Consider the following 18,315-nt stretch of genomic DNA (forward strand, 5'->3'; position numbering starts at 1 on the left):
TTTGTGCTAATTAACTAGACTACGTTCAAAGCCACTTTATGTCCCTGAGTTGACTGCAGGCTTTTGCCGGCCATTGGATACAAAATAACCTTGTAACGGAATCAGGGTTGCTGCTGTTTCACGCCCAGGGCTCAAGGAGGGCAAGTTGTCTGACCAGCACAGATACACCTTTCCCTCCTTAAAACATACGAGGAGTTATCAACACATGCTGGATAGATCTTAAATTAAGGTCTTTCGACTTTCTTATCAGTAAGTTGATGGGACAGCTGATTCGTTGATAAGAAAACTGATTGTCACCACTGAATCCGACGTTTCTAATACTTAATGCATATGATGTAGCTTTTCCTCACGCTCAAGCTCCTCCTTTTCTTCATGCTCAAATTCCTGCTGTAACTGTAGCCCTTTGTGGACCACTGCCAACACTGCAATGACGTGAAGCGGGCCAAACTCTGGGTCGTACAGGTCCGCTGAAATCATACTCGTAGGTCACACAGCCAGTCACTACGTTGACAAATTTATTCGTAAAAATATACATAATGTATTTAGGATTTCCCCCTGTAGAGTTAATGCCTGTAGCGTGCTCTAACGGTTCCGTACCTGTTACAATTGGATTTGAGCACAAACCAATGCCGAAAGTCATTGATGACATTGTGGGTGTAAAAATCCGGATCATGCAGGCGAACACAGAGGTGACACAACACTCGGTTTGCACCAACGGTAGACGGACGGTAGTGCTTCCTCCACGACAGGTATTCCGCATACTCCTGTAGAAACCAGTATTGAAATTTAGTTAGGTAAATTTATAGAAGAAACATCAGAAAAAGCATTTTAACCGAGTTCATTTTATTACACCCGCGCTTGCGAAGAGAGAGCGGGTGATATGTCTTAAGGAATGTGTGTGTGTGTGTGTGTGTGTGTGTGTGTGTGTGTGTGTGTGTGTGTGTGTGTGTGTGTGTGTGTGTGTGTGTGTGTGTGTGTGTGTGTGTGTGTGCGTACACAAACAGGCTTGGCTATCTGAAGTGAGACGTGCGACGTGGATGGGGTGGGGGAGGTAGGAAGGCTTGTTATATCCCTTACAGTTTACTTAAGTATCTGTGCTTGTATTAATTATTACGTTTTATTCCTCCACCTGACAAAGTCAGAGGAGGGGATTGTTATCACAGGGATCAATAGGTGTCTGTCCGTAGAGCTGGGCGGCAGGGTGGCTGGCCGGGCGTAGAAATTTCGTTTTCTCAGGAAGTATTCAATATTGTCATGAAATTTCACATAGTTATGTGTCTTATAATGGACTGGTGCCTTTTGATAGGTAGAATGCAGTGTTTTAAGTAGTTTTTTTTTTTTTTTTTATTAATGAAAATAATAATCTAGAGATTTCAACGCGATCTGCGCATGAATCTGAAGTACCCAGGTTATATATCCTCAAGGCGTTCTCCTTACGCCCACCTTTAAAAGAAGATATGGGGGGGGTTAGGGCTGTTATGCGCTTGGTTAGGTGCGTAGGGAGGTGGGGAGTATGTGCTTGGTCAGGTGGAGAGTTGCAACAGCGTAGCGATACTTATGTTTTGCTGAGCAGCATCACAAGAGAAGGTTCATATTGGCGGTGTGTACTTGTTTTATTATGGTTTCCACACTGTGCTGAATATTGTACTGTTTTTCTCAACCATCGTCTTTCCTTCTCCCAGATATTTGAGTTTGGTGTCATTCTTTCATTTCTTCTCTATTTCACTTTAAACTTGGTACAACTGTTGTTTAGTCAGATAATCCCAGACTATCTTATTTCCTTCTAGATTTTTTTTTTTTTTTTTAATGGGTCAACTGTTAGATCATAAAGACATAATTAGTGAAATGTAGGAACACGAAACCATAGAGTTTACCGCCTTTGAGGAGAATGGATGGGGCAATCACCTCTGGGTGTTTTTTTTTTTTTTTTTTTTTTTTTTTCCCCTAGCTTGCAATTACTTTGAAAAAAATGCAGACTTTGTTTCATTACATCATGGAAATCTGACTCACACCTGCACTCCGACAGTACCTCTCATTCTTCAGGACTCATCTTTACACTGTGTACTCGCGCGACCAGCCTCACCATTCATTACCACATTATCCTGTATTAGTCACTGCTGTCTGCCTACCACAACTTCTGTTTTAAGTCTCCATCACTGGTTTTCTGGGAGAAATCTCTGATAAAAAATTTCTGTCAAACTGTCTACCTGTTAGTCAATACTGCATCCTGTGAGGGGTGGGTTCGGCAAATGGATCTCCAGTCATTTCTCCCCACTCAATACTGACCACTTTTTTCCTTGTTGCAAACCAACCTCCCTCATATGCTGTCCAGCCTTATCTCTCAGTCTTGTTCGTGGCCTTTCTCTGTCTCTTTCCAACCAACCTACTCTCAAACACTCAACTAGTGTCTCGCACTTTTCATTCTCCACGAGAATGAATTGCCTCAAAGTATTTCTCTGAATTTATTCTCATGCATGAATTTCTACACCACATTCCTCACGAATCCTTTCATTTGTCCATCTGTCCCTCCTTCCCTCCTGTGCGGTCCAATGCTTTTCGTGGTCCTACACTTACAGTTCTGATATTTTTCACTGCTCTGAATACCCCTGCAACCCCTCTTAATTATTACACTTTATCCTTTTGTTAATCTTCCGCGAGGACATGTTGGTCGAGTGATTCGAGATATTGGCAGCTGTCCAAAAGGTCGTCAGTTCGATCGTAGGCTGGAGCAGGCAACAGTGTGATCATATGAATTTCGATAAAACAGATATTATAAATCTTACACAAGAACTACTGGCATGTCATAAAAACATTATTACACTAGTCCTGAATGAAACAGCCCTAGCATTTATTCAGTTTGGATGGTGAGTATTTGCTCCGAAGTGGTGACATGTGAGGAGTGTGGCAAGTGGGAGGACTGGTGGCCCTATGAGAAAAGATTATCATGTCTATGTTTGGAGCTGCGGGGGGGAAAAAAAATGCATCTTTGTTCACAACACTTCCTAAATACTTTCACAATTACACATTATCTATTTCTGTACCAATCGGTCTCAACCGACAATTCGTTTATGTACCTCTTTCAAAAGCCTTCACTTTGCTTTTCTCTCTATCCACTTTTAACATTTCATATTGAAACATACTACCAAAGTTTACTATTAATATTTGTTACTCTCACGTCACATCTGCCATTAGCACACCAACTACATGGAGAAGTGCACACAATTTCCACTCATCGCCTCCACTCTCTAGAACCACTCTGCTTCCTCATCTCAACGCCTTCGTTCCTTTTGTTATAACGCCATCCATAAACATACTAAGAGCCATGGCGATATCACACATGCCTGCTTCAGTGCAACAATCACTCAAAGCGCCAACCACCCTCACAATGACTTTGCTCCATAATACGTACTCTGGATAACTTGGAGCAAAACACCCTTCACCACATAAATTCCTTGTACGTAACTTTCACAGTGCCTGCTGATCTAGTAAATAATGTGCATTCTCCAGACCTACGGATGTTACAAATAATCTTAACTCCACTTCCAAAGAATTTCCCTACCAGACATAATGGTGCAAATATCAGGTCAGTGCATTCTGTGCCTCCCCCCCCCTCCTTTAACTCATCGTGTATAAACCCTGTTCTTCACACACCGACTCCTTTGAATCTGTACACCCTCGGAATCAGTACTCTATCATATACACTTCTTCTCCTACACTGTACAGAGAAACACCACTATATTCCAACACTCTGTCCTCCTGCATATATGCCGTTTCATTACCATTTCCACCCGACACACTATGCCATCTTCACAGGGAATATTCTCCCATCCTGCCTCACCATCCATCACCATCCCAGCCCTAACTGCTCATCCCAGTCCGCCCTTTTCTTCCTTTTCTTTCCCTCTCCAAGGAAGAAAAAAAAATTATTGTCTAGTTACTGCTGATTTCTTGCTTGGCCTGACTCAGTCCAAATTCGTATCAATGGCTGTGGTAAAATGCCTTAAAGAGCCTGACGTGAATAAGTGACCAGCCTGCGTCTGTGGCAAGTGTACATGATAGTAACACCTGCGGTCACCTCTTAGATTGCAACCGTGGCGGGTTAACGCACCGCCATCCCCGACCCAAGGCTTGTACCGCCTTACCGCCAAGGTGGCTATGCCTGCCAGCCACCCAACAATCATCCACTTCTTGCCTGCCTCACCACGAGCTCAGGGTCCGGGAACTAAGTCTCGACATTTAAGGCGAGGACGGCCAGCCTCATCTACCCCTGAGTGGAATTACATTTTATAAGAAATGAACTCCAACCGTTCCTCAGATGTTAACCGGCTGAAGCGCCTTAACCCACTATATCAGCAGGTTTCACTTGGTTATATGGTTACCACCCAGCGTAGTAAACTGTTTCATCGGTAAGAGCAAACAATTTGGTTTGCCACTAAGTGCAGTCACCTGAAAGCAGCACTACACTGAGTGAGTGGATGGTGGGTGTGCCCAGCTACCACAAGTATAATAACAAAATATAGAGAATATCAACATGTCCTATTTAAAAGTAATTGTCGGCAAAAAGTGGGAGGGAGCCTCGTGAGCCTACTCGATGAATAACTCCCATCAGTCCGGGTGGGTCTGTTACTATTATTCTGACTTACGCCACAAGAGTTTATACAGCTTAAAAACGACGTCCCAGGGATGAAGAGGTTAATATAATTTTGCATTTAGTTTATATACTTTTCGGTATATGCAGAGCTGTACGAATAAAACAAGAGATTATTAACGAACCATATGTAAAAATTAAACGATAAAGATTCGCTAAGGAGCCTCTTATGGCCACCGGAATATGGGTCTACTAAGTGTTTGTAAGACTACTGAAGCTTCTGTTTGTGTGTGTGGCAGAGAACGTGTGAAAGTGTAGTGGTGAGAAGACACAGACCAAGGTGGGGGAGTACGTTTATAAGGGAATGAGAGTGAGATGATTGGGAGAAAGTGAAAAGACACATGAGGAAGAGTACATGCAAATGGGCTGGATTGGAGAAGAGGTTGACCAAGAACTAGATGGAGGGAGAAGGTTGGGAAGTACAGTACCTGAAGGAAGGCGTGTGGGGGAAGAGAGAATGGTGGTAAGAAGGAGAGGTAGACCAAGAGAAAGGTGTGGGTGTAAATAAGGGAGGATTTAGGAGAGCTGAATGATTGACGGAAGATGAAGAGACTGACCTGTGGATGTTGAGCAAGATAGGTTAGCCTGCGTGCAAGTTGTTCCGGGGTAAACAGTGTGGCATCAATGAAGGAGTGTGGCGGCAATAATTCCGTGTAGTTGGCAGCACCGAGAACCACCGGCACCACTGGGAAATACAGTATGTTGTACAGTTTTTCAGTCACATAATCTTCACATAAGGCATTTTCAAACGCCATGTAAAAGAGATACTTGGCCCCGGCATTAGAGAGACAGGGATCAGTACTAGGCCGGTGTCTGTGCGTTGGATATCGAGAGGAACCACATTTTAAATCGCCGCATTTTCCATAAAGGTCCACGTTTATGAATTTCTTTAGAGCTTTTATATAATCCAGACGGCCGCTGTTGTCCTTGCAGTTTGAGACGAAGGCCACAGCTAATTTACGCTCACTAAAGTTGGCTTGTGTGATAATGTGAGGCTCAATCCAAGATGGTGGTAGCAACGAAGCATCACTGTTGTTGATAATAAATCCGTGTTGCAGTACTATGTCTGCGTCCCGCCGGTAGTACATAGTCCGGTTGAAGAAGCCGTTTAGAGTCGAGTAGTTGACATGGTGGACGGAATTAGCCAGCAACTCTGACTCAACCTCAAACATGACCCAAGGTTGAGATGTGTTGCGCTGGCCCAGGTGTTCCAGTACGACGTCTCGAGATTGCAGGCTTCGGATGTGGATGAGGACTGCATCGGCTTGTGACACCTGTGGGGGATATGCGGAAGGCTGATGCTGAGTGCTACACAGAGATACAAGACAAGGCTTATGGTTAATGAATCCCTATTACATGAAGGAACAGTGACATAATTATACGTAGAGTCAGTTTCTGCTAAATTTCAATTTACCTGAAAAATACGTCATGGAAAAATCGAACTAACATCCAGGTCCCTAATGTTGCTGCTTGGTGAACCGAGACAAAGAGGAAATAAATTTTATTCAACAAACTGGAAGACTGGAACTCGGGTTTTCCTGGTTCCAAGTTGAATACTGTCATTGCACCACTGGCCACTCCGAGAGAGAGAGAGAGAGAGAGAGAGAGAGAGAGTGCAGGGGCGTCATTTGAGATTTCGGGGGTGCGTGATACAAAGTTAATATCTGGGGACACAACCCCCAACTAAGTAACATACTAGCGCGTTTTACAACATGGGGGGGGGGCAAAGGGCTTCACTATATGATCTATGAATTTCCTATATTATACCGTATTTTTTTAGATTTCACGTAATAGGTCAGGAAAAGAATATTTTAAACAATTTCACCCATGGTCTATACCAGGCGTAGTACGAGTATGCAGCAAGAATATGTATACCGTCACGTTTAAAGTTTGCTTTGTAATCCCTCCTTAAGTAGGTAAAGTGTAGTTTCATTGTTGCTGTTAAAGGATTGCAGCATGGATCCTGATGTACGGTAATTAAGGAATGATCGTTTCACAATGCTAATAACACAAGTACTGTACAGGACGGTAACTTTATGCACGGGGCATTAGATCAAGGAAAAAAAGTCATGGATGTCAACGAGTTAGTACTTTTACTGTAAGAAAACCCCTACAGTACAGGCCAACAGTCATAAAGACACGACTGAAATATTAGGTACTGATAGATACGAACATATTATAAGGTGCATAATTTCTACCGGAGTTGTAGTCCAACAAACCATCAAACATCCTTACATGCAACTACATCAGTAGCAAAAGATAAAATTGATATGAATAAGCAGGCACATACCGTAGCACCTTAACCCCTTCAGGATGAGGATCTTCGTTCAGCTGAATAAAATCGTCTGGCGTTGCCTCGAATAAAGTATCGGTTATATAAGTTGTATAATTCTAAAGAAGATGTTGAAGTACGGTAGTTTTTATTCCCTGCTGCAGGACAGGCATTTCCCTTAAATGAATAAAGTCAACTGACACTAACCAGAATAAAGCCATGTAACCTGTTCTGGTACTGGAAGGGAAGCTATACTGACGAGGCCTGAGGGTACTAATGAAGTTTTCTGAAGCCCTAACATAAATGATATTTAGTTTCTATGATTTCAATCAGCTTAGTAATTATTTTTACGTGTTATTCCAATGACTCCAAAAATTCTGCAGGTCAAAAGGGCCATTAATTACAGCACTGATCATTAAATTGTGAGTAAATGTTGCTGAATGTAAAAATATGTTCTTGCAATGTGTCAGATAACATTTCATGAAACCTCAACTTGCCCTCTTGCCGTAAGCCTGATATCTTGGAACTTTGACTGCAGTATCACAAAGTCCTTTTTGAAAAACTAGGAACAGCACTTCTTCATGTAGGCTATAATTGCCCCCAAAAGGTTCCAGTTAAATCGAAAACGATCAATACAGCTCGTGATGTCCCGAGACGATCAGTATTTTATAATGTGAATATTTATACTCGTATGATAACGATACCGACTTGTACAGTACATGTAAATGATATAGTGCATCCTCAAGAAGACACGTTTACCAAATGGAGTAGAACCATCGGACATTTTGCAAAAGACAACGCCTGTTGGGTCAGACTGTCTCGTGTGAAGTGTGCACCGATACTTTTTTGAAGTAGGTTTACATGAACTACTGCAACAGTAGGAAGCTTTATGGTTTCTCCTTTGCAAAGCTATTGACCAAATCATAGAAATTTTATCCTTTTACCATTTTTTTTTCTCAGAAGCTATCAAAAGCAAGTAACTTAAGCAATCATTTCTCAGTGAAGGTTTTAAATACGTCTTAGCCAGAATCAGAACTGGCAACAGCTGCTCATTGCTGAATATGACTATCGGAAAGGCAATGGCTATTTAACAGTAACTGTTTTCATTATTTCCAAGTACGCATACCCTAGAGTTTCTTGCTCATTTTACAATTCATAGAGATACATTGGTATTCAGTCTTGCCAATAATTTGCCTGAATTTGAGAATGTACAAGTGAATAATTTGTCTCGGCGTTACTGAAATATTGTAGTATACAGTAGCAAGGAGCTATCTTAAAGTCACTGGGTCTACATGAAAGCGAAGCTGTTGCTTGTACTGTACAAGGGGTATGTTTTCTGAGAAACTAAAATTGAGTTCTGAAAAAAAATTGTGTATTATGTCAATGTAAGAATAGGATTTCTTACTTTTACCATCAGTGCAGCCAAGGAGGCAGACCGACGGGGTCCGCCCTCATCCTTCCTCCCTTTTCTATCAGAAAAAACTGAACGGAAAAGTAGTTATTTAGTCATTTACTTATACTTTAATTTATACATTCGGGTGCTAGTGATCGTGTCCTGGATCACTATTACAGTACTTTCCAAGAAGCTGTCTCAAGAATCATGACAATCAAATGATCAAATTGACAAAATCCTGGCCGCGCCCTGTCTTTCTCCTTATATTTTCACATTACTGGGCTAAATAACAAAGACCAGCGTGTTCTTCAACATTCCAACCCGCTGTCCTTCAAAATAACCTTGATTTAGGCTGATATACGGGCAATTAGGACTCTCTTAAAGGGAGGAGCCACAAGCATGGGGAATAACTATATGCACGAACTTTCCATGGCCCAGCCAAAGGGGGTGGGAAGTGAGGGGCAGGGTACCCCTCTCTCGGTCCTAACAAAATAAGCTGAACGGGAAGTTAGCCATTTAGTCATTCTTATTTATTTATTCATTCATTCAGGCATTAGTTATTTTTTTCCAGGGTTGCTTCTTTCACTATCACCAGTATACATGTTTTTATTATTCTAGATACAGTTATGATACTTTCTGAGCAGCTGTGTCTTGAGAATAAACAATCAAAATTCAGGCCCTTATAACAAAACCTTGGCTGCCCCCCAGACTCTCACCATCACTTATCTCCAGAGTTTGTTGTGTGAGGAAAGTCTTGAACTTTGAAGACTCCGCAACTGTTATATCTGGCAACTGCCGTCAGACTATGCCGTTGACTGTCATTTTCCAGAACCGCAGCAAATTCCTCAGCATTCTCAAACATCCCAGAGAAAGCATTATCTTTTCTCACAACCAGGGTCGGATCTAGATACAGTGCAATACTCGTACAAGCGACCTTTTGAGACTCCTCTGTCTCTAGGGCGTCCCATCTATCTATCTATCTATCTATATAAATATATATTGTGGTAAGTGGGGGCGCTCACCATCCACTCGATGTAGTGCTGCTGTCGGGTGTCTGCCCTTTCCTCTCCTCCACCCTTCTTTCCTTCCATCCTCTTCCTTCTTTCCTTCATTCTTTCCTTGTCCTTCTGCCTACGGGTGACTTTACACTCCCTCTTGTGTCTTTCTTTCCTCCATTCTTTCCTCTTCCTTCTGCCTGTGGAAACCATTTAGTACGCTGGGTGGTAACCATATAACCAAATTTTGGCGCCTGGTGGTTTCGTGGGTAATTATTGCGCTCCAGTTGGATTGAGGCGGTGAAAGTTTGTATCCAAGGGATGGTTGGGGTTGACTGCTCACGTAATGCCACCCAGGGATGGGTGATGCTGGTCACTCTCATCTTAAAGGTCGGGACCAACTGCCTAGCCCCGGGCTCCTACGCTCCTCATGGGGCAATGTAGGATTGGATGATGGATATATATATATATATATATATATATATATATATATATATATTCACCTGTGTATTTATGTATACTGATGACCTAATGGAATATGGGACTGAATAGGGAGGCAGCCAAAGATCGAGCAGAGTGGAGAGCTGCCATTAGGTGACCAAAGACGAGGCTTGTAAGCATGTTGGAGCCTTTATAAACGATAAGAGTATGAGCAAATTATGAGGGAGATCATTTTTGCTCATAAGGTCATCAGTAATTGTAGCTCCCTACGGGTTGAGATTTGGACCCATGTTGGTATAGCATTTTTTGTTTTGAATTTTCTCATCAATCAATTCCCAGAGTTATGGCCTTTCCTCTTGGGACACCCTGTACTTATCTATCTGTCTATCTGTGTGTGTGTGTGTGTGTGTGTGTGTGTGTGTGTGTGTGTGTGTGTGTGTGTGTGTGTGTGTGTGTGTGTGTGTGTGTTTTACGGGAAGACTGTGAAGTCAGTCATTTCGTGAAATGCATGTAATCAGTTCGTGAAATGAGTGTAAACTGGGATGGGTTAATTTAGGTTAGGCAAATTTTGGCTGCAGTTAGGTTAGGCTGGGGTAATCTAGGTTAAGTTCAGGTTAGGTTAAGCTAGGTTAGTTAGCTTAGGTAAATTTAGATGAATGCTTAACATAAGTTAGCGTTAACATTTACCTTTAAATATTAATTTTTCATTTAGTTTTAATAACAGAAAACTTTGTCAGCTTATGTTTTCGTACCCATTTGTAAAGCATATAAATGCTAACAATACTAATGATTAATTAGCGATATTGCTGTAACGCTCATATGGGTTAACTGCCAATAGGTGAAATATAAGTAAGGGACCCTTAGATATTATCCTGTTTAATAGCCCCCCGTAAGCTAGAACCGGCGCTGCTCATAACTTGAAGTGCTGAAATAAGTGACTTTATGGGAGAACATGTTGAGAAATCAAAGATTCCTTGGCCTGATCCTGTTCTGACGAGTTGTTGGTAACATGTAAACCTTTCTTGAAAATGTGAAGATTCGCAATAAATCTGAAACATCCAGTCTTTAAGGACACTTCACTAGCTGCAGTTACCGTTTCCCTGTTTAAATTTTCTGACACAGCACTTAGCACTAAACATAAACCTGTGCAGAGAAGTTTTGCTTTTTATGCTCCAGATATTTAAATAACTTTTTTTTTTTTTTTTTTTTTTTAATGGTGACGGTTTAGATATCTGCTTTCTGAGCCTCAATGAAAAACTATTACTATTGGTAATACATACGTAAAGTGTGTTTATGGGTAAAAAGAAGATAGACTGATGGACAGATAGATATGTATGATTATATGTATGTGTATATGTATATAGTCTGAATAATTACCTATAGTAATAAATTAAGCCTGTTTACATGAAGGTATAGGTAGATTGCGTAAGGAATGTTTTCCTTTCATCTTACATTTTATGCAGTAAACAAGGTACCAGAGGCTTGAAGTCAGCAACGTTGTTCCCTCGAAGAAAAAAATAACCAATTGAGAACCACAAGATCCATTCATTTTGAGATGCCTGGATATATTGTTTTTAATAGACTTGAGGTCACAGGCAGATGAAAAACAGTACAGACTGAGGAAGACAGTTCCAGAGTTGGCCTGTTGCATAGATGAAGGACCCAGAGTATCAGTTAACTTTTACGTTAGACAGTTGGCCAGAAAAGAGGCGATGGTGTGCGGCCAAACGCCCACCGTAATGAAAAGGAATGCAAGCAGGCTGTTCAGAAGAGCAGGGACCATGGAAGTAGCAAGAGATAAAAATGCAACAGTGCGGCGAGAGAGAGAGAGAGAGAGAGAGAGAGAGAGAGAGAGAGGGGGGGGGAGGGAGAACTGAAGGAAGTCAGTAAAAGGAGGGACGTTGATGAGACGAAAAATATTTATCTTAACCCTGTTGAGAGGAGCTGTATGAGGGAAGAGCTCCAAACACGAGTTGAATCCACACAGGGGCGAACCAAACCCCTGTGCAAATTCAGCAGGTGTACAGGGTTAAAGAACATCTAATCTCTTGGGACCAGAACTTGCAATGGAGGTAATATGATCTTTCCGTGATAGATTCCGATAGAATGAAACACAAAAAATGTTGAATGATAATGCAGGATTGAGCTGGATATAAGTGAATATTAAATGATGCTGCTGTAGAAGATTTTGGCGGGTCAAAATATGTAGGAACTGAGTTTTTGATGCATTAAAACCAACAGGTTTCTTTTCTCCCAATCAGAGGTATGAGTCAAAGCAGATTTTAAAGAGTTTGTTGGCCTCATCCCGTGATTATTGAAGTTAATACTGTGATGGACACTGTGAAGAGCAGATGGATGGATTAGATGTGCAAGTCAGAAGATCACTGATAACAAGAAGGAAGCGAGTTGGTGACATAAGAGAACCACGAGGAACACCGCTATTGATAGGTGTAGGAGAATAGTGGCTGCTTACAACAGCAGCTGTAGAATGACCAGAAAGGAAGCTAGAGATGAGGGCGCAGATAGAAGAACAGAAACCGTAAAAGGCAGTTTGGAAACTTTAGATTTATCTCACACTCGTCGAAAGCATTTGAGATGTCAAGTGCAATGGGAAAGCTTTCGCCAAAGACCCGAAAGGAGGATGATCAGGAGTCAGAGCGCCAGTGAAGTTCCCTGGCGGAACTCATACTGGCGATTGGAAAGAAGATTTTGATAGGAAACATTTTTTTTTTTAAGTATTATTATAAGAACAAATTCGAAAACTTCAGAAATACAAAATACTGAAACATTTGACCTATAGTTAGACAGCTGAGAGAAGCCATCCTTTTTTGGGACAGGCTTAATTTGTGCAAACTTCCAGCATGAAGGAAAGATACAAGTCAACAGACAAAGGCGAAAGAGTTTACCTTGGCAGGGTGTAAGCACAGAAGCACAGTTCTTGAGAACAACAGGTGGGACCCCATGAGGCTTGAACGCTTTATTAATATTGAGGCCAGTGATGGCAGAAAGTACATCAATTGAAGGAATTTTAATGTCAGTGAAGAGGAAGTCAGAGGAGGGAAAAGATGGAGGAGCAGCACCGGTATCATCAACTGTGGACTTGGAGGAGAAAGTCTGGTCGAAGAGTTCTTCCTTTTCAATAGAAGAAACAGCTACAGAGCCATCAGAACGGAAAAGAAGAGAGAAGGAGAAAAAGTCAAGTTGTAAGAAAGCTTTTTGGCAAAGGTGCCAGAAGGAGGGAAAAGAATATCAGTCAAAGTTCAGAGCATTTAATAAGAATGAAATTATTTTTAGTACAGTGAAGAACAGACTTAGCACGAGTCTGGACAGAAAGATACGAGACTAGACTTAGGGGTGGATTGGCACTGATACCTTTTTGTAGGCGTCCTCTTTGCTGTGGACAGCATTAGAACAAGCGTTATCTTTCCATGAATTTTTTGCGTTGTCCATGCCCGAGAAAGTAATCTCCGTAATGCGCCAAGTACACTCAGATGGCTCAAGGCCATGGAAACAGTAATCATTCCTGAGGAAATCAAATAAGAAACCTGCTTAAGGGCCTCCCAATCAGCAGCTCCAAGGTGCAACAGATGTGGCTTCTTGGGAGGGTCCAAAGGCCTCACTGGAGTGACAGGATAGGTTAAGGTTGTATTACTGTGACCAGAGGAGCCCAACGGAGGGAAAAGATTAACAGCATAAGCAGAAGGATTAAATGTAAGGAAATGGTCAAGAATGTTGGAACTCTTTCCAAGGCAGTCAAGAGATAGGGGAAGGGTGCTGTACAAGCTGCTCTAGGTCATTAAAGATGAAAAAGATGTAGACTTGTTCACCAGGTTGATCAGTGAATGGAGAGGAGAATCTAAAGAGGTTGTGAGCATTGAATTCAGCTAGCATGGAGATTTCAGAAAAAAGAGAAATGAAAAGATTGTGTTCCATCTTAGAAGTGCTGTAAGATAATCAGGGTTTTGAATAGTTAATTAAATTAGGGGATAAGTACACGGCACAGATATTTTATGTAAGAGACCGACAGGATACCAGCAGCCAGTGCAGAGAATTCAGAGGATTTAAGCTCAGGAACAAGAGAGCAAGAGTTATTGTTGCATACACACACTCAACAACCACCCTTGGCTTTGAAATGAGTATAAAGTAGGAGAAGACAGAGATGGGTTTGACATCAGTCGCCTCAGACAGCTGAGTCTCAGTGAAGAACTGAAGGTGAGGTTCAGATGAAGTGAGGTGGATATCAACAGAGAGGAAATTTGAGAAAAGGTAGCGAATGTTGCAGAAATTAATAGAAAGGGAGTCAGACAATGGTACAGAGCATCTGACCTAGTCGTCACCAGGAGGGGACCTGGTGGTGAAGTCATTTGTGTCCCTCCCCTCGCCCCCCAACTCCAAGGCTGGGAGTTGTGTCATTACTTTGGAAAATTTGGAACAGGAAGTGTGGTGTGTAATATGCATGTATTCTGGTGTAGACAGTTAAAGGAAAATGTATCGAAGTGTATGCTGGCCTACTCCCAGTGTTATTGAAACACTAAAGCAACTGTTCATAACACTGGCACACACCTTGACCAAAGCAAACCAATATGTCTAGTCTCCTTTTAAATGAAATCAAGTATGCTGGTTTGCATAAACTTTTTCCATGTTGTATGTTCCAGTGGCACGTTTTTTCACGATGCCTTCACTGAAGCACGCAATAAGAATAATCTATAATTTCTTTGCATAAGCCTTTATTTTCAGTAACCATTGCTGAAAAGTATTTTGTTTCTTTTGCTTCTGAGGAAATAGTTTCCTTGATAAGTGTGCCAGTGTATGAAATAATGTCAGTCTAATAACTAGGACTTGTGCACAGACCGTACCGTCTACCTAAACTTTATTTTCGAGAAGTGTTTGTTTCTGCCATTTGTACAAAGACTTCAGCAACGTTTCCGAAATTCAGTGACACATCGTCTTTACAATGACCACGAAAAGAAAAACTCCGCATATCTAATAATGCTGCGACTTTCAAAGTAATCTCTACCTGTTCCCCGTTATTGTCGGTTTTATTTTTTCTCGATGTGAAGACGCCACAAACCGAAATGCAGACCACGCAGTCATTGTTTTGATGTGGCATTCGCTAGCCTTATAGCATTTTAGGTGACTAAAAATATCTCTACTTACTTGTTCCAACATCGATAAAAGCATGTTTACCAATTTAGTCTCTTTTCTTGATAGTAATTCCTGCAAAAGGCCTGCAGGAAAAGCAATAACACGCACTTTCAGAAACAGAAAAAAACAAGAAAATTCGAAGTAGACAGATCTAAATTCCCGAAGACTAAGTCGACATCCTTAGTGTGTTTGAACCTGGATAACAGATTTCCGTTTGTCCGTCTGCCTGTGTTCCAATGGCCGCAAATACCAACCAGTTGTTACAATTGTGATGTCAGTAGAATCCTCTTCACCTGAGTGCCCTTGCTGGAATGGTCAACACACTTAGAGCAACCCTAAGGCCACAATGGCCAACAATTTACAGTATTATAGGCATAACATTAGTATCAGCGGAAAGGCTGTTCAAAATGCAGTAAGTTAAGCCATCATCACTGTTTTGACACAACCCTCTAGAAATTGGCAAATTGAAGAAAAAAGAAACTTGTATACGCGCTTGTGTTGTCATAAGGAGGTGGACAAGCACAGGTAGGTGAGCAGGTAGGTAGATAGAGAGGGAGGGAGGGAGGGAGGGATGTAGGGAGGTATGTCGGGAGGTTGTCAGGGAGATTGGCAAGGAGGCAGGCAGGGAGGTAGGTAGGGAGGTTGGCAGGGAGGTCGGCAGGAAAATAGGTAGACATGTTGGTAGGCAAAGAGGTAAGAAGGCAGGGAGGCAGGCAGGGAGTCGGGTGGGTAGGTATGTAGGTAGGTAGATAGGCAGGAAGGGAGGCAGGCAGGGAAACAGGAGGAAACTATATAGGTGAGTGGCCAGGGAGAGGTAGGTAGAGAAGGACGTGGGCAGAGAGGTAGGTTGCAGGTGGGGAAGTAGGTAGGGAAGGAGGTAGGCAGAGGGTAGACTGGGAAGTCGGAAGGGAGACAGACAGAGATGTAGATACGTAAGGAGTCGGGTACGTAGGTAAGTAGGAAGGAAAGTAAGCAGGGTGGTGGCCAGGGAGGTAGGTAGGCAGGGAAATAGGTAGGTAAGGGAGCAGTATGAGAGGTAGGTCGGTAAGCAGGTAGGTTGCCAGGGAGGTAGGAAGGAAGGTAGCTAGGCAGGTATGGAGGTAGATAGGGAAGGAGGTAGGCAGGAAGGTCGGTAGGTAGGAAGATAGGTAGGTAGGGAGGTAGCAGGGTGATAGGTAGGTAGGAAGATATGTAGGTAGGCAGGTAGGAAGGGTGATAGGTAGGTAGGAAGATAGGTAGGTAGGGAGGTAGGCAGGGTGATAGGTAGGTAGGAAGATATGTAGGTAGGCAGGTAGGAAGGGTGATAGGTAGGTAGGAACATAGGTAGGTAGGAAGGTAGGCAGGAAGGTATGGCAGGTAGGAAGGTAAGTAAGAAGGAAGGTAGGTACGTAGGGATAAACAAAAAAGGAGACGTGCAAGTTAATCATTTATATGTTAAGGAATAATATCGTGCTCATTACCTCGCGGTCAAAGGATCACATTGTCTAACAGAGTGGCTGTAAATCCTGAGATAATCGAATAACAACATCTGCTGTACACGGCAAGGATGGCACTTCATCCTTGGGATCCTAGCATGACAACACACAGCTAGTAGTTTCTGGTGCTTTGATAACTTCCGAGATTGGCCTGACAAGGTTTGTCGTAGAGTGGCTTACAGATGTCTTGCACTACTGTCGATGACCTAAGAGAGAAAGAAGACTAAGAATCTGTTATACAGCCACTGCAGAGACACAGGATGTTGATAAGATTGTCGGTCCATTATCAGGAAGTACTAATTATTATTCATGATTCTTATTCTTTTATGTGTACAACTCTCGGCATAGGCTTCACATCCCGCTCTCAAGTTCCAGTAGTTCTCTTACTTACTGCACACCACATGTCGCCACTCCATCCATACTGAACAAGGGCTGCTTCATACAGGACTGGTGTATTGGTATTAGCATGGGTATTTTTACGACATGTCGGAGGGTCCTCTGGTAGATCAGCGAAGTCTGGTTTAATGAAACTGAAATCATTACTGTTCTCCTCCCCAGCCGGGAGTCGAACCTGGGCCCATTAGGACTGCAGGCCACCTCTCTACCGATTCGGGCACCGCCTCCCCCATTTAGACAAATCGCAGAATAAGGAGTTCTCGTTCGTCTGTAATGGCTCCAACATACTTGCATGTATCGGCTTTGGTCACCGAATGGCAGCTTTTTACGATGCTCGATATATAGTATCCTCTCTGCTCATTACCTTATCCCTGAGGTCACACTCAGTGACCTTGTCCCGCGTCCTATTTTGTTTGCCTTTCCCAACTCTACCCTCAGGGTTCACAGCTCTAACACTCTGTACCCAGTTGCCATATTCCATCTTCTTGACATGTCAAAACCATCTCAGTCTACCCCTCCTCATAATGTCACTAATGTATTCAAGTTCCATCCTTCCTATCAACTCTTCATTCGTAATCCTGATCCCCCCCTCCCCCAGTCTGTCATGCAAGGACGCACTACACATCCATCTAATCATTCTCATCTCTGTATGTTTGAGCCACCGAATTTTATCCTCCTTCACCGCCCAAGTCACACTATCATACAGCATTACACTCCTAACACATGCTGTGTAAAGGTACCCTTTAGCACGGAGGGAGAACCCTCTCAATGTCAGGATGGGCAACGACTCCCTGAGCTTTCAGTCAAATCTTGCCCTTCCTAAATACCAGCCCAATCTCCAGCCATATCATATCCCACAAATAACAAAACTCCTCCACACACTCAAGACACTCAGGAGCAAGATAAATCCTTTCCCATCTTTCTCCTTCTTTGTGCTCTGCCTTACACACAGTACACACAAAATCAGCATTATTTTGCAGCCTACCTCTAATACCAACACACTTCTTATGCACCCAATTATTTCAAACAATGCACACGATTGAGTTACTTCCCACACCCTTGTATGAAACTGCACATGGCCCGCTCTTCCTCTGCATTGACAGTACCTCCACTAGCGCTAGATATCATCACTTTTCTTTTATGCGCTTTTATTCACAAACCCTTGCACCCCATTCCATTTTTCCATTTCCTAAATCTTTCCTCCACCTCCCACTCATTCTCCGTGATCAATGGCAGGTCATCAGCACAACACCTCCAATGGGAATCCAGTTCTGAAGCACCATGATAAACAATAACGGGCTTGAAACTGTCACCCGATGCACTAACATTCACGGGAAATTCATCGTTCTAACCTCAGTTCACTATTACGTGGATGTAAACACCCTCGTACATTGCCATAACCACTCTAATTAACCACTCTTCAATCCCAAGCTTTCTAATTGCTCACATCACCACCTTCCTGCTTTCTTCCCCATGCCTTGGTGTGCCGAGGCGCTGTTCACCGCAAGGGAACATCGGTTCACTGCAGGGGAGTTTGTTTATTGCGGTTG

General features: G+C 42.6%; 1 protein-coding gene across 1 annotated transcript; it reads right to left on the reverse strand.

The window, feature by feature from the left end:
- Positions 1 to 321: 321 nt before the first annotated feature.
- On the reverse strand, positions 322 to 17,246 carry LOC145392687 (alpha-(1,3)-fucosyltransferase C-like). Its single transcript, XM_080266994.1, has 4 exons — positions 17,130 to 17,246; positions 5,206 to 5,922; positions 605 to 764; positions 322 to 467 (listed from the first exon to the last, which is right to left on the reverse strand). The coding sequence occupies exons 1-4, from the start codon at positions 17,244 to 17,246 to the stop codon at positions 322 to 324; spliced, it is 1,140 nt and encodes a 379-aa protein (XP_080123120.1).
- Between the last annotated feature and the right edge of the window lie 1,069 nt (positions 17,247 to 18,315).

Source organism: Coenobita brevimanus, chromosome 23 (assembly GCF_032717465.1).
Source record: "Coenobita brevimanus isolate Jiangsu-jjx chromosome 23, ASM3271746v2, whole genome shotgun sequence".
NCBI lineage: Eukaryota > Metazoa > Arthropoda > Malacostraca > Decapoda > Coenobitidae > Coenobita > Coenobita brevimanus.

Excerpts from the sequence above, each read along its gene's own strand:
- LOC145392687 (XM_080266994.1), bottom strand. The coding sequence starts at position 17,246 with ATGGAATATGGCAACTGGGTACAGAGTGTTAGAGCTGTGAACCCTGAG. Across the intron at positions 5,923-17,129 it reads AGTGTGACCTCAGGGATAAG|GTGTCACAAGCCGATGCAGT; the intron begins GTAATGAGCAGA and ends TATCCCCCACAG. Across the intron at positions 468-604 it reads GTTTGTGCTCAAATCCAATT|CGGACCTGTACGACCCAGAG; the intron begins GTAACAGGTACG and ends GTATGATTTCAG.